We start from the raw sequence: 20,386 nt of genomic DNA on the forward strand, positions 1-20,386 counted from the left end.
GCTGCGCTGTGTCCTCAAATCCTTCCAGAACCACTAAACCAAGACTACTGCACATGGGGTCACCCACACCCAGGAAGGAGGATGGACAGGACTGTCACCATCCCCAAGTATTTTGCTCACAGCAGAGGTCATTCTAAGCTGAATTCCAGTTTTCATACTGCAAAGCATTGGAACTCTCCTCCCAATTCACTACGTACAGGAATTTCAGTCTATCAGAGCTCACTGCAAGAGAGACTGCACTGCACTATATTAGCTACCAGTTTAAAATCAAGGATTCAATGGAATAACTATTTCTATGTAATGAACTTGACTTAAGCAGTGACAGGTTTATTTTCCTTTGAACAGAAGAAAAAAAACAAACATCATCCAAGGCAAATAAACCTCTCTGTACAAGCCAGCTTAAATACAGCAAACATCCACATTCAGCAGACCACATGATTGGGATCGTGGACTGGCCATGATCAAAAGCAACTTCAGTTACACCACCTTGACAGACTGCTGTTCCTCCTTAAAAGTCCACAACCTGTCCTTGGCACTTTGGCAATCTGATGTCATGGCCTGTAGCTCCGCCTCAGCCAACAAGAGCTGCTTCCTACAGCGCCAATAGTTCAGGAGCAATTCATGAAACTCATGTCTATCCTGATGAGCAATGTGCTCAAACTCCTCCATGTAGGAATCAACATTCTTCAGCCACGAACATGGCTCAAAGATTTTCAGCTGCTCTTTGGTAAATGGCACTAGTTCTGGCTCAGAGGGAATCTCTGGATACAGCCTCTCGTTACGTTTTACCATGACTGTGGTCAGTCTCTCTTGGGACAATTCAGCCAATAAATCAGGATACAAAGTTTTCAACCCAGAAGGTTGAGCACGCTCTTTGGCTTCATTAGAGAGCTGTGACAGCACAGGTTGTGCCTCCAAAAAAAGAGCAGGATTTGCAGCCTCTTGTACCTTCTCGGTTCCTCTGTCCCGTACAATTCCCATTAGTGACTGAGTGCAAGCAGCATTGCATTTAAAGGTACTTTCTGCTATGCCAGAGTTTTCTGATGGATTAGCAAGCGCTTCCATAAGGCTCTGGGGTTTCTCCAATTTATTTCCAGCATCTTCTTCAGACCTCTCCCGGCATTTCTCATGCACAAGACTAGCTCTGAATTCTTCTCCTTGTGTTACAGGTTCTAGGGTAGCTGATCGGGATCCTTCATCTGCTAAGGTTAAAGAAGTCAAGGGGATATCATACATATCATTCACATTTTTTCCATCTTCTACTTCATCACTAAGCTGAATCTCTGCAAACACTTTAGGATGTTCCACCTGCACCTCGCTAGCTTGGGAAGTCACCTCTTGATCTCTAGCTTTGTTGGGGAGGAAGACCTTGTCCAAGTCCTGCTTCTGGGGCTCTTCACTGCATTTTTTCTTTTTTTCCTAGAAACAAAAGAACAGACAGCGTATCAGGAATCTGACATTCATAAATGAGTAACAAAAGAAAGTCAGCATTTGTCCTGCACTGCAACGTACCTAAAGCTTACATCACCAGCCCAATTTACGTAGTTATGAAGGTAAGAAACAAATGCATATTTCAACTCGCACGTTGACATGCAATAAGTATACTTGGTGAGCCAGCTGCAGTCACTAGGCCCCTTGTTTCATTTAATCCACAAATGAAAAGGGATTCTGCTAAACAGAGCATATTTTAAATGCATCAGATGTCTACTGGCCATGCGGACATGCCAAAGGCACCAAACACTGCACATGATTCATGGTTACACAGACTGTGTTCCTCTGTTCATTTCCTCTTTTTTCAATTCCCCTATTTCTTACTCAACATCTTGTTTGGGAACCAAGCATGTCAGTTAATACACAGCATGAGAGAAACTGTGCAAGCTGTAACTTTCAGTCTCCACCATGTCTAACATACTCTTAAACTCCCCCACCCCCTAGTCCCAAAAGATAGCAGCCAGTGCCCTGTCAATTTCACTTCCCTGCTTTCATATCTTGGAATGATGCTCACCGTGTTGTTAATGAAAAACTGTCAGCATTCTGGGGCACGGACTGTCTCTGAGCTATATGCTGTACAAATGAGTAAAGCAATGGGGCCCTGTTCTTTGACTGAAAAATCTCTAGGCTCTACCACAATATAAATACATTGAATGTGTTTTTAATTTCATGGAAACATGTCTAATGGTCTTCAATTCTGTATGAGCTTATTTTCACAAAACCTACATTTTCAGCTGATATTGCTCTTGCAATGTCCAATTAATTAAAGACTGACCCTGCGATGCAATCCACAAATTAGAAATTAGCAGTTTCATTAGGAATTCTGTCACTTGGAGAAGTAGAAAAGCTGAATAAAATGAAAGGTGTGAATTTTAAATTGATTATTCCCTATTTAATTAACATTAGCTATTACTGAACAGGGACAGTTACGCTTGTGAGGAGACAAACAGCTAGCCCAGTCTGAAGTATATTTTTATGACTTTCTCACCAAAACCACAAATGTGTGGAATAATCACGATATGACAATATAACCAGGATATGATACAAGCACTCCTGGGCAAATGGCTAAAATCCAGAGTTCTACTCTCACTTAGTCTACTGAACTGAGAAAATACCGGGAAAGTTAGCTTATACTGCTCTAATTTCCCTATATTATGCAACAGATGGCCAAAATCATCATGTGACAAAAGTCAGAGAGAGGGAATTAATGAAGAGCCCTCAGTTCCTGCTCAAAACTGGAAAAAGGCTAAGTAACAAAAGTAAAGTTCTGAACACTTACTGAGTTTCACACATTTCCTAGCAGAGCAGCTGACTGTGCGGTTCTGCCTTATAAAGCAGCTAACAGATAACAATGGATATCAACGCCCCGGCTAACCTAGCATATTTGTTTTCACTTTTCCACTGAATACCTTTTAATTGCAGCTTCTTTATAAAATGGCAATTTATTTGGTTTGCTTTTGGATCCCACATCTCCCACTCTCCTGTTCTTCTTTCGTATGGCTTGGGTACGTAGCAACAACTACAAATTTATATCTAAGCACGTTGCCGCCGCAATGAGCTGGTGAATGTCCTTCATGCCCCCGGCGAAAGAACAAAGGGACATTCAGATATGATGTGCTCTATCGTTTGTACCTGGTGACCACAGTCGCAGATGGTGTTTGCCTCATTTTCCATTTAAAAAAGGGTACTCTACTTTATACACTCCTGTTCGCTTCTTTCTATACGATCATTAGTCTGGACTTTACAGGAAAGTAAGACAAATTGCCCATGCTCCTTGATGCTTAAAAATCCAAAGATACTATCTTGCAGTTCTTATTCAGGTGAAACCAACCCTTCTCTTACATGAGCACTTTATACTGCTGCTCACCACCACCATATCTGAGCACCTTCCCCATAAAATTGACCGTGAATTCCCCGGCAGATTACACGAAGTCTGACATTTCTTCCTTTTCAGGGTAAAAATTCTACAAACTAAACAGAAACTTCATCTGAATAAGGACTGCAGGATCAGGCTCTAAATTCAAATAAGAACATAACTCCTGTTGTTTCTCTTTTTATACTTTGAGTGTAAACTTATCAAGCAGGAACCATCTTTTCACTGTGTCTATACAATGCCTCCTAGCACAGTGCAGACAGGCCTCTAGGCACTACTGCACTAAACAACAGATTACAGCCATAACACAAGGCAGGAAGGTTTGGTTACTTCCACGAAAAGCAGACTGAGTTGGTTACTATTCTTTTTGGATATTTGTGGTCTACTATTATTTAATAGCTGGATTTATTGGTTTATATTCAGTATTAGGCTGGCAACTGTTAATGTACTTACTACACGCAATATTTTTAATTCCTTCCTCAAAATGAGGTGTTTGACTGGTGAGGAAGATCATGGAGGTTGCCGCAAGCATTTGGGGCAGTACAGAAGAATGCTCAAAGGGAAAAGTTGAAGGAAGATACAAAGGGAGCAACTATATAAAAGGTTTGAGGGGAGCAAACAAGGAATATGTGTAGGAAGGGAGAAGAGCAGAGATGTAAGAAAGAGCAGAGAAAGCCTGAATTTAATGCAGATGACAAGAACCACCAGAGGAGGGATTTAAAGGAGAGAGTGATGTAATCAGAGTGGCAGGACAGGAAGATGATTTTCACAGCACAAAATGGTTTGGAGAGGAACAAATTGGAATGCAGAGATGCCAAAGACTAAGGGTACGTCCAGACTACCCGCCCGCTACCCGCCGTATCGGCGGGTTAAAATCAATTGCTCGGGGATCGATATATCGCGTCTAATCTAGACGCGATATATCGATCCCCGAGCGCGCTTATATCGATTCCGGAACTCCATCAACCCCAATGGAGTTCCGGAATCAACATGGAGAGCCGCGAACATCGATCCCGCGCCGTCTGGACGGGTGAGTAATCCGATCTTAGATATTCGATTTCAGCTACGTTATTCACGTAGCTGAAGTTGCGTATCTAAGATCGATTCCCCCCCCCAGTGTGGACCAGCCCTAAGAATATGCAGTAATTGAGGTCGGACATGACCTCAGTGCTCAGAAATTAAAGCATAGGTTTTAGACACTAAAGGAAAAGCCAATAAGATCTGGCCAGAGCCTGGGTGTGGAAGGGGGCGGAGTAGTCTAAAAGTGACTCCATGTTGCCTGAGTGACGGGACAGAGTGCACTTAAATGTGACAGATGGTTCAGGGGCCAAAATGAGTTCACTTTCGAGTTGTGAGGGGACTACAGGAAGTCCTTCCACCCCACAGGGGATTTCCTGCCCCACAAGCTGAATTCCATTGAACATGTTCCCAAAAAAGACACTTTTGCTATATAAAAGACAACTTATAGTGACAGGACTGAGCCTGGCATCTGAAATACATTTGGTTGTGCCTATTAGGTAATTTACATTAAAAAAAGGGAGGAGGGATTATTTACTTTATGTCAAATAGAATTAATTCCAATAGCAAGTTACGTATGGGTTGGGTTTCGTGTATTTGAAGACTAAATAGTCAATATTAAAATACATGAAGTCTAGTTCTGTATGGAACAGTTACACACTTATGGGTCATTTACTTCTAGGACATCCAACAGTGTAGAAAGTCAGGAAAGTAACTCAAATACTTTCCTGATGGACTGTTTTTTTTCTAAACGGACAACCAATCCTAAATTCTCAATTACTTGAAGGACAATCTTCACTCATTGATATATTTTCCTTTCCTCCACCAACTCTCGGTATAACTTTTTTTTTCATGAGTAATGTACCCGAATACTTGGATGCTAAATATCTAAACTGTAGTCTTAAATTCATTCACCTAAATGTAGGTTATTGCTGATTATGCACTGTGTCTTATGACTCTAAAAACAAACTCTGTATTTGTGGATAACCTAAGCACTATACCCAGATGTACAAACACTCTTTTCTCAACCTGTATATTAGATAATTTTAACATTAGCTTTAATAAAAATTTTAAGTCTGTTCTGAGTCATACACAGTAATTAAGATTTACACAGGTGCCAGTGGTAAACTGCTCTTCAGCTCTCGCAGCTTCAGTAGCTTTGCAACCTTACTGAGTTTTGTTTCTTGATAGTGATGTTGTACGTACTAATCTTTATTTATTGTATCTTTTGTAAAAAGGTGACACTTAAAGCTCTCTCTGAAAACCTCAGATTCAGTTTCCTGCCTTCTAGGTCTTGGTTACACAACTGAGCATGTTCAGCAAAGGATGGATGCCTCATCTCCTGCTCCCAAGAACATCATGTTGTCAGATACACTATCCCAGAGGATCACATATGGTTCAGTGGGTTACGAATGGAAAAGCAAGTTCTGATGTGGTTGGGCCCCAACTTGTACCCTGAAATTACCCTGGATTTAAACAGAGCCAGTTTTTCTACTAAGGATGAAGGTTGATAACGTTCTGGAAAACTTGAGTTCCCATGCTGCCTCCACCTTTAACCTCAGATGTACTGCATCACAAGAGTTTAGTCAGGAAATGATCAGCAGAGATCACTAGCTATAGTCTCATCAAGGAAAGCAGCTTGTAATTTTCTGGCAAACTAGAGGTGAACAAATATTTCCTGGCATTTTTACTTCCTAGGTGGGGTGTCCAAAATTAGTAGTGAATTCAGAAACACCCCAAGACTCAATATCTTCTTGATGAATTGACAGGAGATGCCTTTGATGAAGGGGGAGGGCTGTGTGTTCAAAGGATTTCCCCATTCCAGGCAACATTACTTCTGTCTTGAGTGGGGTCAGGCAGAATCACAGCTGCTTTTCATCCACGTGCTAACCTTTTAGAGGCTCTCAAGGCTGAATCCCTACTCTGTCACTCCAAGTGCAGAAGTGGGGGCCCGCAAGGATTTTAAAAATTAATACTTGCCACTCCAGGCTTATATTACAAAGCATGCAGAGAACAGACCAAGAGGGATTTTACAGCTAACTGGGTGTCCATCAAAGGGAGCTACTTCTCCCCCCACCCCACCCAATGTATCACAGAGATACTGATACTTTTCAAGCCATCACAGATTTATTTAGCAAACAGGAGACAGAACTGTGAAATATTAGCAAGTTTCTGGCAAAGCAGCCCAGGGTCTTTCAGCCTCTCCAGAGTGATGAGTAGTAGTCCTATTTGAAAGGATAAACAGGAACTACTATAACATTTGTCTGCTCACTACAGTTAGATCTTGGGTGCAGGTGAGCAGCCCCAGGGTGGATAAAAATCTATGATTTAATAAAAATAAATCTTTTTTGATAAAATGCTTTTTGAGGAAAAAACCTATCTAAAGATAGTTGTAATTAAGATATCTTTGAGCTATAATGTATCTCATCATGGAATAGGGATTATAAATTTTAATTCTATAGTATGAGACAATATATTCATTAATGTATAAGAAAAGTTTTGTAAATAAGTAAATGGATTAGGGACCCAATCTTATGGGGTTCCAGGGGCATCTGTATAGATTATTTAGGTTAATCCTTCTATCTGCCCAATGGGACTCGGTGTTAAGTCTAGAACCATCAGAGATGATTAGTTTTGCACTTCTCAAACTGTGGATTCATGTCTCCAGAGAGAACATGCTTGTTAACAGCAAAAATGTTTTTAAATAAATAAATAATATAGAGGTGAGAAAAAACAGACCTCAGCCTTATTGTCCCTCTGCAAATTTGTGTACACAGAGTCAATTCCTTACCTCCCTCTAAAAGTGCAAAGTTTCAAAAAGTTAAATTGTTGGGAGAGGAATAGATCTGGACAAGAAGTCTGGAGATAAATGCGAGAAGGGAGGGACAGGCAGTAGAAACAAAAGTGAAACTGTTTGAGTAGCATATTCCAGAAGTCTTAAGGTCTTTCTGAGTGCAGCCTTCATTAATTTGAGATCTACCATACCATTCTCTCACTAGAAGAAAAGACCTATAATGGAAGCAGGTGGCAAAAGAGACCCAGTTTGGGTCTCATCTATCTCAGAGTTGTAAAGAATATGTATTAAGGTTATAACAATAATATTTTTTTAATCCCAATTAATTTTTTTGAGTTAACTGCGATTAATTGACAGCCCTAGTTTTAATGTGTTGATATACACGAGTAGTTACAATGCTCCACCCCAGAGCTGACTGATGTAATTCCGTTAAGTTTATCAGTTTGCTAGGCAAAAATAAAATAACCCTTTCCTTTAATTCAATCCCCTGTTAATCAAAGCCTCATTATAATTCGATTGAAACACCAGCAACCCAATAATTAATATTAGAAGTTGAAATTGCTTTCAGTTGGAATTATGGGATAGTTCTTTCAGTGACTAAAGAAGGCTGCTATTTAAATCAGTAAGGAAAGAGGCTCAAACGCTGAACGAGAGCCAAGATCCTATGGCAAAGCCATGTGACAAGTGATGCTCACAGGCAAGAGATGCTAATTATAAATTACAGTAACTCCTTATTTAAAGTCATCCAGATTAACATTGTTTCGTTGTTACATTACTGATCAATTAGAGAACATGCTCGTTTAAAGTTGTTGAAGCCTTTCTGGCACACCTCTGACCAAACTGCCTTGTTAGATTGATACTTTTTACATAAGTCTGTGATTGGGGACACAATGTCACTGAACCACTCCACAAACCTCCTACAATAGTTTGCCAAGCCTATGAAGGATTGGACTTGCCTTTTAGTTTGTGGTATGGGCTGCCTACTTTATCTACTGCTTGTAGAAAGAGCAGCCCACTGGAGCCAGCTCATGGGGGCTTGGAAGGGTCGCCCAGCAGTTTCACATCAAATCCCCTAAATTCCCTGTGCAGCAGCTGCCCAGCAGGCTATCAATTTCTGGGCAGTTCAGCTCCCCCCGTCCGTCCGTTGATTACCCCACTGCCATGCGCTGCGCAGAGTGGGAGGAGTGCCAGGTCATCATTTAGCACAGGGGTGGCCAACCTGAGCCTGAGAAGAAGCCACAATTTACCAACTTACATTGCCAAAGAGCCACAGTAATATGTCAGCAAACCGCCCCCTCCCCATCAGCTCCAGAACCCACCACCCATTGGCAGCCCCGCTGATCAGCACCTCCCCCTCCCTCCTATACCACCCAACCAGCTGTTTCATGGCATGCAGCAAGCTCTGGAGGAGGAGGACACAGCAGACTCAGGGAAGGGGTGGAGTGGGGACAGGGCCTGCAGCAGAGCCGGGGTTATGCAGTAAACACCCCCCAGGCTGACACCTGTAGCTCCAGCCCCTGAGTCGGTGCCTCTACAAGGAGACACATATTAACTTCCTGAAGAGCCACAGGTTGGCCACCCGATTTAGCAGTAAGGCATTCCCTGGGAAATATCCCATCCTCTGACTTCACCACCTCAACCAAGCTCTACAATCATCATCGCTGTATACAGTATTAAATTGTTTGTTCAAAACTTATACTATGCGTGTGTGTGCGTGCGCGTACAGGTGTAGTCTTCGGTCTGACAAAAAAAATTCCCTAGAACCTAACCCCTCCCTCCCTCCATTTACATTAATCTTTATGGGGAAATTGGATTCGCTTAACATTGTTTTGGCAAAAGTCGCATTTCTCAGGAACGTAACTACAACGTTAAGCGAGGAGTTACTGTCTTGAGGGTGAAGCCTGTCACATGCTATGGGAACCGGGACATACCCCGGAAAACAACGCCAACAGCTCGGCCCAGTCACAGGGAGGGGAGCGGGGCTGACCATCCTTAACTAGAACAAAGCAGCACGAATGGCGGCAGCCCCCAGAGGCCAGCCGGGCAGAGCCCGACAAGGACAGCGCCCCACCCCCACCCCCGAGCGCGCAGCCCAGGGACACCGGGCTCGGAGCAGAGGGCGGCTCCGGGGGGCCGAGTCAGCTCCCGCAGGGACACGGCCGCGCTGCGCTCCCCGGCCCGGCCCGGCCCGGCCCCTTGGGGACCAGCTCTGGGAGCAGGCGCCAGCCCCGCCCCGACACCCCGGCCGGGGACCAGGCGCGGCCCGTACCTTGGCCTTGCCCCTGCCGGGCTTGGGGCGCTCCCTGCGCGGGGGTCTCGCGGCCTCCGCCATCTCCGGCGGCCCCCTCGCTCCTGCAGCTCGCACCGGAAGCCCAGGGCAGGGGCGGAGTCACATGACCAGCCTCTCCACCCCAGCCAATCAGCGCCGCGGTGACTATGGAATGCGAGGAGGGACATATTCGTTCCCCGGGACGGAACGCGGCTCTGCCGCGGCGCCCCCTAGTGGTGCACAAGGCAGCGGCAGGGCGCAAAGCCAGACAGCTGATACCTAGCTCAGCCAGCGCTGCTAGCACCGTCTGCCAGGGCCCACCTCTGCTCTGCCCCCTTGGGCCCCCAGTGCCACTGCTGTCCCCACACCTGCCAGAGCCAGCTGCCCAGCATGATACCCACCAGCCCCATCTTCCCTAGGGCCCAGCCACATCCATTTCAGCCACCCCACCAGCACCGATACCCGCCCTGCCTACCTCTGCCCATGCCATCCCCACCACTGCTGCTGCTGCTATGGCCACCCAGTGCTACCCCATTCCCAGCCCCTGCTCTGGCGCTCCCAACGTGACATCCACCCCATCACTTTTACTCACCACCTCACCCGTCAGTGTCATCCCCATCAGCACCTCAGCCACCCCAGGGCCCTTCATTGATACCCACCAGCCACCTCACACACCACCAACCCTGCCATCTCCATCACCAATAGCCTGGTCATGGCACCATCAATACCTGCCAGCAGCAGTGCCATCCACATGACCCCTAACACTATCCCAGGGACTTGCACACACCCAAATCCTTGCAACTCCAAGTACACCCTGCCCTGCAACAGCACACACAACCAACCTGACAGATTACACTGGACCAAAGGAGTTTTGATCACCTTGATAAGTGATAAACAATTTCACACAGACATGTATCATGGCCATTTTATTAACTATTCAGAAAAATGATAGCAGGGAACTGCTAGTTCTTAATTAACATGACAAACAAATCATTACAAGTTTACAAAAACAATCCAATAAAGCACCAAAACAGCCCATTTAGCACCCATTTGTTATCACTTACAGCACTGCGCAGCTTACTTAGCACAGACAAACCTCATCACACATATAATTTAACAGTCAAAACTCATTTGTTTTCTATTAACAAAAAACAGTTCTGTACAAGTATTTTGTAAGGATCTCTCTGCAAACAAGAAGTTCTGCTGTGTTTTCCAAGCAATGAGACAGTATGTCGTTGTGATGTTACTGGATAGCACATTTCCCCCCTTCCCCAACCCCAGCATTCCAGCAGCGTTGGATCTAGCCACACTGACCTACCACATGGTCTTCAGGCACAGGTTAAACTGTGTATGCATGGTTGCTAAAATCTGCAGCAAGATCTATCGGCACAAGGCCTTAAAATCCTAGCACACCACGCAATGGGTAATATTCAAAGACTTTGGATGGAGTCTTTGAGGGATGTGGCGTGTTTGTGTCTTTTGTCATTGCGCCAAAATCCTGGTTAGGAAGCCCATTAAAGATAGGCAAGCATAAGCAAAAATTACTTCCACTAATTTACTTCAAGCTTTCTTTTCCTCTCCTTTACTGCAATGGTGAGTGATATCTTTGTGACACATTAACTGATGTCCTATTCTGTTCCACAACAGCTTAGCTACCCTAAAATTCTTATTGCCGCTAACTAATGTTCTCTCCATGAGTCACACTACAGATCACTTATCTGCCCTGCAGGGCTCCGTTGTATTGGTTACAACATTGGCAAGTCTACTGGTGTCAATAACAGTTCACACAATGAGAAGCAAAGATGCAATCGCAATTTGCAGCGCAGATAAGAAAGAATTTTGCCCTTAATTTCCAAATTAGCTCAAATTTTCTTCTCATTCACTTAAACAGCTTTTTACATAGAATGCAGCAATCTCTGTGCTTCAAGTGCACAGAAAAACACAGCAGGATATTCACAGGAGGTTTAATTTGTATAAGAGTTACTGTTTCCTTAAGCAGCTAGCAAATGTCATGCTTTGGAAACAATCATCCAATGAGAATTTTTTCTGGTGACTCCCATCTTTTAATATGCTGTGTATTTATACCTCCCATCAGTATTTTCCACTCCCTGCGTCTGATGAAGTGGGTTCTAGCCCATGAAAGCTTATCCCCAAATAAATGTTAGTCTCTAAGGTGTCAGAAGGACTCCTCATGGTTTTCTTTGGTGATGTATCACTTGTAACTCTGCAGCCTGCTGCAGCTGCAGGGATAGGGGCTGTTGGCTGATGGAGTTCTGCGGTCCCAGATTGAAAGCTCCCTTCTACCACTTGCTTATGAAGTTTCACTTTAGCCCAGTTGTGCTAAACTCTTAATAAATTCAGGTCTATTCCAAATTTACCTCCACACTCTTACATACGATTGCTCTAATCACAATAATAAAAAGCTTTTACAATAGCCACGGACTGCGCTTGTCATTTTTATCATCAACATTTTACGGTTTGAAACCATCTGCCTTTCCAGACTCCTTTAGAAACTGAAAACGTCAGGCTAGAAATGAAAGTATTTCCACATGCTTACAACCATCCTAATTCACCTCCTGAAAAACTGAACTCAATATTGCGTTGCTAGTGGTTTCATACCTTCCTCTTTTATCTAGGGAGTATTGACCTATTGATTCTGAAGTGATTTTAGACACTCTCTAGGACAACTCAAAGAAGAACCTTGATTTTTGGTGGCAGCTTGCTTTCTTTCTCTCTAAGATTGGCTGCGCAGAATACTCATACTTTTTGCGTTTGCTTTCAGGACTGGCTTCTTTAAATCAGAGAGCAAATACAGTGAAATGATCCACATTTCAAACATGCATGACATTGCCCTGTGATTAGCTACACTCTGAACTAAAAAGATCTTTTCAAAAAGCATTTATTTATTGGAGTCCTGCTGTTAACTAAATAATCGCTCTCCCTACTCTCAGGACTGAGATAGGAGCAGTACTCTTGGGCAATTAATATGGGGCTGCATTTTAACCCCTCCATTTTTCAAGTGATGCACGTGGGTTTAGCTGCATGACTTCCATTAAAGTTATTGTGAGTTATGTGCCTAAAACACAGTGCACCACTTTGAAAGTTGTTGAGCAGCAGTTTTTGTAAGCAAGAAACAAACTAAGACCATCTACTGCCCTGCATCAGTCTGGAAATCCCAGCAGAAAAAAGGGAGCTTCTTGTACAATATTCTGAGTACTAGTTCTTATACTATGGCCCTGACCTTACTATTCAGTCATCCCAGTAATCTCTAATGAAAGGCCCTAGCTGTAGCTCTGGGTTCAATTCTGTTGCTACAGCTTTCAGATGGAAGTAACATTTGGACACTACTCACAAAGGCTCTGTACCAATTCACTCTCATGCTGAGACTGTGTGGCCTAGTGGAGAGAATACAGGACTGGGACTCAGGAGATCTCGAGTCTAGTCTTCTCTGTACCACTGACCTGCTGGGTGACTGATCAAGTTGCTATGCCTCAGTTTGCCCACCTGTCAAATGGGAATAATTATACTGATCTCTTTTGTTGAGCACTTTGAGAACAAATGATGTAAGTGCTAGGTGGCATCACTGAGCCATCTATTCTGGTGTGCATTTGTGACAATACTATGATAAATAGGGATGTATTTTCTCATCTGCACTTTACCTGTTTGTTCTTTTAATGCTCTGTGGTCTGGATTTGCAAATGAAATCCAGGCTTGACCAGCTTCTGGCATCTTTTAAATACGGGGTTCTCATCTTGGGAGTTGCAACTACTAGAACAGGGATAGGGACTGTCACAAACAAATGTTGGGATCACAATCGCCCATGTTACCAAATGGGTTGGGGATTTCAGCTAGATGGGAAGGGGGTCTAGCAAGGAAAAGAGTGAGAATCACTGTTTAAATTCACTGAGAGTGTTACATCATCATTTTCAATCACACTAAAGTCAGGGCTTCACTTGCATTTACAGGAACCCGTGGGATCACTTTCTCACCCCCACTCCCCTCCAAACTGAGGCAAGAGAAAAATAGAGTCAGCCCAATGGGCCATCATATATGGAGATCCAGCCACTGAAGTTCCCTACGTCCATAGGTGTCTTGCACTGGAAACGACACAGTATATGTGCTACTGGCTATGCATTCCAGAACGGGAGGAAAGCAGAAGTCCACACCTCAGCAAGCTCAAGGTGAGCATTGAGGTGCATTGGCAGAATGGTTTTGGAGACCCAGGACTGGAACAGCATAGAGGGTTGTGCTGAATTGGCAAGCTTGCATCAAAGGCCCAGCAGAAGAGGAACGCTTACATGACCAGCGCTCAGTTAATACTTCAGATCGATTGGGTTGGGAAGCATCGACAGAACTCTTTGGGGGGCGAGATTTGAAAGAGTAGTGGGCTGTAGTGTAGGCCGAGATCCAAAGGGAGGACTGGGATGGGCAGAGCAGAGAGAGGTTAGATCAGGAAAAAGGTGCAGTAGCAGAAGTCTGTAATCTTCAATGTCTCCTTTCTGCACATTGTACTCGTGGCTATAACCAGTCTGTCCAGGCCTTTACATGCAGGACGGAGGAGCAAATTCACCCCCCAAATTGAAGTCTATTTTAGAGTATATATAATTACATGTTCAGTATGCAAGATTCAAATCTGAAATATTATATATATATATATATATATATATATATATATATACACACACACACACACACACACACACACACGGGTGGCAAGTTTGTAGAAATTTTGGTGGTGCCTAAAACCAGTCCCCCAACTCCGCCCCCACCTGCCTAAGGCTCTGGGAGGGGAGGTCAGGGGTGCAGATCCTGGGCTGGGGAGTAGGGTGCAGGAGGGGTGCAGGGTTCAGGCTTTGGGATGGAGTTTGGCTGCAGGCTCCAGGCTGGGGCAGGGGGTGGGCGTGCGGGAGGGGGTGAGGGGTGCAGGCTTTGGAACGGAGTTTGGGTGCAGGCTCTGGGCTGGGGGCATAGGAAGGGGTGAGAGGTGCAGGTTCTGGGAGGGAGTTTGGGAGTGGGAAGGGGTGTGTGGGAAAGGGAGGGGGTGCACACTCTGGGATGGAGTTTGGGGATAGGAGGGAGTGCAGGGGTGAGGGCTGTGGATGAGGGATTCATGATGCAGGAGGGAGCTCAGGTCTGGGGCTGAGGATTAGGGTGTGGGGGGGATGAGGGCTCTAGCTGGTGCTGAGGGGTTCATGATGCAGGAGGGGGTTCAGGGCAGAGGGTTGGGGTGTGGAGTGACGATTGTGGGGCTGAGGAGGAGGGCTCAGGGCTGGGGCAGAGGATTAGGGTGCAAGGGGGATGAGGGTTCTGGCTGGGGCTGGGGGATGAGGGGTTCATGATGCAGGAGGGGGCTCAGGGCTAGGGCAGAGGATTAGGGCGCAAGGGGGATGAGGGTACTGGCTGGGGGATGAGGGGTTCATGATGCAGGAGGGGGCTCAGGGCTAGGGCAGAGGGGTGGGGTGTGGGGCTGAGGATGAGGGGTTCATGATGCAGAGGCACTCAGGGCTAGGGCAGAGGATTAGGGTGCAAGGGGGATGAGGGTTCTGGTTGGGGCTGGGGGATGAGGGGTTCATGATGCAGGAGGGGGCTCAGGGCTAGGGTAGAGGGGTGGGGTGTGGGGGATGAGGGCTTGGGGCGTTGGAGAGGCTCTGGGCTAGAGCAGGGTAAGGGCAGCCTGCCTTGCCATAGTGGAGGGCAGGCACTAGGACCCTGGGGCAGCAGACAGCAGTTCTGCGGGGAATCGCTCTACTCCGGCAGCACCAGCAGGCAGGGGAGAAGCGCGCGCCGCTTTTGCCAGGCAGGGAGGCGGGGCGGCTGGAGGGGACACGCAGCGGGAGGGGTGGCAGGCGGGGCTGGGACCTGCACCAGGCAGGGACGCGGCGGGAGCCCGATCCAGGCATGGCCGAGGGAGAGACCCAGCTCCAAATATTGCTGGAGCAGGGCCCCCAGCCCTGAATATTCCTGGTGCTCAGGCACCCCAAATATATATAACCTGCCGTGTGTGTGTGTGTGTGTGTGTGTGTGTGTGTGTGTGTGTGTGTGTGTGTGTGTACGTACACACACGCACACACGAGATTCAAAATAATCTACAATATAAAATTATATCAGGATATTTAAAGGTCTTTTTTTATAAGACAACATATTCCTCTAACTGTGCATTTCGTACAGATCATTAAAATGTAGCAGGGCAGAATTCAAACCTCACTTATCACATTGGGGTCTTTCCCACACAAGGAAACAAAGGTTTGTACACACAGAGCTCAGACGCAATTTGATGCAGACTCATTCCTGTTGCTCTACAGCAAGAAATTAAAACCTGTATACACTGGCACCAAGAGCGACACACAAATGGGCAGACTTCATCAGTGTCTGTGCACCTGACAGGTAACCAGGGCTGCCTCCAGAGTTTTTGCAGCCCCAAACAGCAGGGAAAAAAAAAAAAAATCGCAATCTGCAGCTCTACTGCCACTGCTTCAGTGGCAATTCGGCGGCTGGTCCTTTGCTCCAAGAGGGAGTGAGGGACCTGGTGCCAAATTGCCACCGAAGACCCGGATGTGACACCCCTCACCGTTGGCCACCCCAAGCAGTTGCTTGCTGGGCAGGTGCCTGGAGCCGGCCCTGCAGGTAACAGCCAATGGAGATGGACATGAAGGCTGGGGAAGTTCTGGTCAGGCAATGAGCTTTGCAGCTAAGCCAACAACAGGAACCAAGTTAGTTTGGGCTTTATTAGAAACGGAAGAGCCAGATCCCACAACATTGATAACAAATGGGAATTCTGCTATTGACTTCAATGGGAGCAGAATCAGACCCCAAGAAATGGGAGAGGGGGAAAAGGTTTGCTAAATGGAGACAGGAAAAGGCAATAAGAAAATATTAGTTATTTTCAAGCGTATTGGACAATGGGATGCAAGAGATAGAAGAAGCAGCTGACGATGTGCCTGAATTGTTGCCTCCAATGGGCAAAACCTCATGAGATTCTGACTCTGGGTCCTGCTCAAAACATGCACCCAAGAGTCCAGCTGCTCACACAGATTAGCCTGTTTGGAGTTTGCAGAATCTGTCGAGAGCAAGATAAGTGGCGGGCAGGGCCGGCTCCAGGCACCAGCCAAGCAAGCTCATGTTTGGGGCAGCAGATTCTAAGGGGCGGCATTCCCTCGAATCCTTTTTTTCTTTTTGTTCGCCGCTCCGGCTGCCCTGTAGGGGGCAGCAGCGCAGAGGAGGGGAGTGCCCTGCTGGGAGCGGGCTCCGCCCTCCGTCTGCCCCAGCTGGTGCCAGGTCTGTAGCAAGCCTGGCAGGGCAGCCCGCATCCTTCCCACCCCACCGACTGAAGCGGTGTGGAGCCCTCCCAGCAGGCGGCGTGGCGGAAGGCCTGGCCATCCCCCTTTTCTCTCCCCTCCTTCTCCCTCCTCGGGGCATGTCTGCAGCACCGGGAGTCCCCTGAACTCGTGCTCCAGCCGCCCCACAGGTTTTTTTCTTTTTTTCTTTTGTTTGCGCTTGGGGCAGAAAAAAAGCCAGAGCCGGCCCTGGTGGCGGGGAGCTGAACAGCAGCAAGCCCTGCCTTCAGATGTAGTTCTCCAGAGGGCCAGCTCATGTCCTCCTGTTATTCAAGAATGGAGGGGTTACCAGCCTGGACCTGCAAGGATGGTTCTGTATTGTACTGCTGTGCTACTGCAGAACCAGGGAAGGGTGGTAGGTAACTACTGAAGGGCCATAACTTGTTCACCTTCCTCTCATCAGAACCCATATTGAAGTCAACAGACCATTCATGTAATCCAAACAGGCGCCTGAAGAGTGATAGATAGAGACAGGATATGAATCAGCTTCTTCCAACATCACTGCGTAGCCTGGAGCCAATGCACAGTACAGCCATATAAATACCTCTCGAGTTCTAACTCTCAGCGTTGCCATGGGTAAGCAGTCTAATGAGCACTCCCACAATTAGGGCTAGGCTATGATCTTAATCAGCCTGGTGAAAATCCAGTCTACTTTGACCTGTGTGCTATGGCCAAAGCCCTGCACAGGATTCCCATTGGCAGCACATGTTAATTCTCAGTCGTCATGGTGAGAGGAGATTCCTTTTTTTTAAATCCTTTAGAGTCTTCCACACAGAGGTTTGCACATCACAAAGAACTGTCACCAACACCAGAACACAAGCCTCTCTTATTGATAGGGGAGATTCTGTTGGTTCAGCGAATATTATTCAGAGATTCAATGTCCTCCTTTCTGACCTCGAAATTAGGACATCAGCCCTTGTAGTTTGTCGCCGTGAAGGAAGAGGGACCTTGTTGGACCTCGTGTGGATCCTCAAAACATATAAAATATCCTAGAGTTTTAAAATATTTTTTATAAGAAGAAACAGTTCCATGCTGTGTCACTGTGCCCGATGCTGGAATTGCAACTGAATACACCGTCTCTGATGGGTGGCTCAGATGACTAATTTTTGCACTCAGTGGCACGACTGGGCAAGCAGCTTTGAGACCCTGGAGAAGAGGATAGAATTGTAAGAGTCAATATTTCAGTGAAAGAAACGTAGACAGAATCAAGTGTACTGATGGGGGGAAATGCAGCCAGCTAACTCATCCAGTCCCCCTCCCAACCTATGCAGGATTGTTCCACTACAGCGCTGTGTAGTGCTTTTTTAGCATGGCTTTTAAAATACCAAAGAATAGGACCTCCAATTCTACCCATGAGAGACTGTGCAGAATGTCAGTCTGCACAAATGTGACATGCACTAACTGAGCTGTGTGGACCCTGCTGACACACACTAAAAGTTCTCTAGTGAGCATTGACTTAGTACTGTTTGAAACCGGACTACATTAACTCGCACTAGGGACCTCTGAGTGCACACTAGCAGGGTCACCATGCACAACATGCTGGTGAGGTCTAGGCCCTACACTCCCCTGGCGTGACTAACGCAGGCCCCAAGTAATTCCTTTTAAGAATGAAAATACTTACAGCTCATGCTACTGATGTATTAAACTGTAACCATCAACCGTAGCATAATCAGGGTCACCTATAATATAGAGATCACAATAGTAACACTTAGCTACTACATAGTACTTTTCATCCATAAAGCTCAGACCACTTAACAAAAGGAGGTTGCTAGCATTATCCCATTTTTACAGATGGGGAAACGGAAGCAGACAGAGAGAAAACGCTTGATCTGGGTAACCCAATAGGAAGTGACAGAGCCAAGAACAGAAGCCAGGTCTTCTGAGTCCCAGTCCAGGGCCCTATCTACTAGGCCACATTGCTAATAATAAAATCAATGCTTCCCAAGTAGAGAAGAGCCCAAGCTGCAGCCTTCAGGTCCAGATCTTGCCTTTCTCAAAGTTCAAGACTGTCCATTTCCAGGACTTTGGTTGGAACCTCTTGCTGGGTGAACTTCTGGCCCCATTGAAATCAGTGGCAAAACTCCAATTGACTTCAATGGAGCCATGATGTCACCCTCTATTTCTAACAGAAGCTTACAGGTGTCCAGAACAACATTTTTAGAGATATATTCCCCATATCATTCTAACCATGGATGAGAATCAGGCAAGCTCGCCAATATTTACATAGCAGTGGAATTACACACAGAACCTGCAACTCCTGCAAAATTGAAATACAAAGAGGATTGCACAAAAAAAATGCTTTAAAATGTGTGATTTCTAGAATGACTTGGTGTAACTCACCTGGCCCACTCGCAGGAATTGGTAACGGCCCCCTCCTGCACAAAAACAAACAAGACAACACTTGTCTCCTTGCTGTGAAATGATCTGATTCTTTCATATTATTCAATTCTTGCGCAGCCCCACATGGCATTTCTGGTAGATTGTGAGTGCTGAGAACTTTGGTTGGTTTGAGGTTTGCAATGTCCCAGTTTCAAAGTGTGCCGTATTATTAATCTCCTGCAATGTCATCAGCAACGGACAAGACGCAAGAACCAGGCAGCCCCTGTCCCACCAGAATGTAGTTTTTGTGGTGGGGTGGGGAAGAAAAGGTGTGGTTAGCCACAGCCCTTCACAGGATGAACCATGGGGCTTCCTTCATGCACAAATGTGCCATCATTTAGTTCAGTATTCCAACCCCAGCCATCAGGGAGTCATTATTGTGACTGACTCCAACTGCAAAGCAGCCATGGACACTAGTCTTCAGCGATGACAAGGGTGCTCTCAGTTCCTTTTCTCTCCCCACAGCAGACCCGTTCACTCCCCTCTTTGGTCAGCAGATTCCCTTGCTCTCCCAGTGCAGCTGATTTAGGTTCTCTCCTTTGCCCATGTGTTCTTCGATGATCCAGCCCTCCCCAGACAGATGTGGGGAGAAGGGAGCCATGCCAGGAATGCAGGAAGGTTTCCAGCAGCAGGGGTGGGCTAGGGAGCAAAGGAGGTGGCAAACCAGTGCCCAAGATCTCAGAGGGTTTCCTGGTACAGAGGGGGACTCAATCCAGGCAAAATTCCCAACCTGCCCTGCCTCCCCGCTGACCACATACCCCAGCCCCCAACTTCTATGGGACCCTGAAAGAGCCTAAGATCCAAACAGTTCTGAAAGACTTAAAGAAGCAACACCCATTTTTAACCTATAGGTTCCCAATAGCCAGGCCATTACTTTTATTTGGTTTGTGTTGGGTTTGTTTGGTCTTACCTCCCTATCCCAGGTGCTGGGGCCTGATTTCTCATTGTAGTTGCATTTCTTTGTGTGTTATAGTAATTTTCATAGACCACAGGAGCTGGAGGGGTGGAAATACAAGTCAGCTGTAAAAAATGTTTTTTTCTGAGCCGTTGGCATGCAATGTACAGCATCACATCTGCACAATGGGAGATGCAAATTCCTTCTTCAGCTCCATCCCTTCCACGCTGAAAAAACTGTATTATTAGAAACCAAAGCCTACAGAAACGAGGTTCAAGTTCTCTTCAGGGTCTGGTGGCAATTGCCTGCTATCCCGGTGCAAGGATGCCACTCT

At 46.1% G+C, this 20,386-nt stretch overlaps 2 protein-coding genes across 10 annotated transcripts in view; both read right to left on the bottom strand.

Annotated features, from left to right (window-relative positions):
- EPG5 (ectopic P-granules 5 autophagy tethering factor) overlaps positions 1–9,562 on the bottom strand; it is an 81,237-nt gene extending 71,675 nt beyond the window's left edge. For all 8 annotated transcript variants that reach the window (XR_007773105.1, XR_007773104.1, XM_050943511.1 and 5 more), the window contains exons 1-2: positions 9,445–9,562; positions 487–1,419 (exon numbers count right to left, since the gene is read on the bottom strand). Coding sequence is in view for 6 of the 8 variants with exons in the window: in XM_050943511.1 (XP_050799468.1) it covers positions 487–1,419; positions 9,445–9,507 (996 nt within the window). In the remaining 2 variants the exon portion in view is untranslated. The remainder of the gene's footprint in view (positions 1–486; positions 1,420–9,444) is intronic.
- A 5,919-nt stretch (positions 9,563–15,481) lies between these two features.
- Positions 15,482–20,386, bottom strand: part of PSTPIP2 (proline-serine-threonine phosphatase interacting protein 2) — a 54,652-nt gene continuing 49,747 nt past the window's right edge. For both annotated transcript variants that reach the window (XM_050942934.1, XM_050942933.1), the window contains exons 12-15: positions 20,068–20,152; positions 19,119–19,153; positions 18,400–18,457; positions 15,482–17,924 (exon numbers count right to left, since the gene is read on the bottom strand). In XM_050942934.1, coding sequence (XP_050798891.1) covers positions 18,408–18,457; positions 19,119–19,153; positions 20,068–20,152 — 170 coding nt within the window. In that variant the 3' untranslated portion in view covers positions 15,482–17,924; positions 18,400–18,407. The remainder of the gene's footprint in view (positions 17,925–18,399; positions 18,458–19,118; positions 19,154–20,067; positions 20,153–20,386) is intronic.

The sequence above is a fragment of the Gopherus flavomarginatus genome, chromosome 3 (genome assembly GCF_025201925.1).
Source record: "Gopherus flavomarginatus isolate rGopFla2 chromosome 3, rGopFla2.mat.asm, whole genome shotgun sequence".
NCBI classification, from domain to species: domain Eukaryota; kingdom Metazoa; phylum Chordata; order Testudines; family Testudinidae; genus Gopherus; species Gopherus flavomarginatus.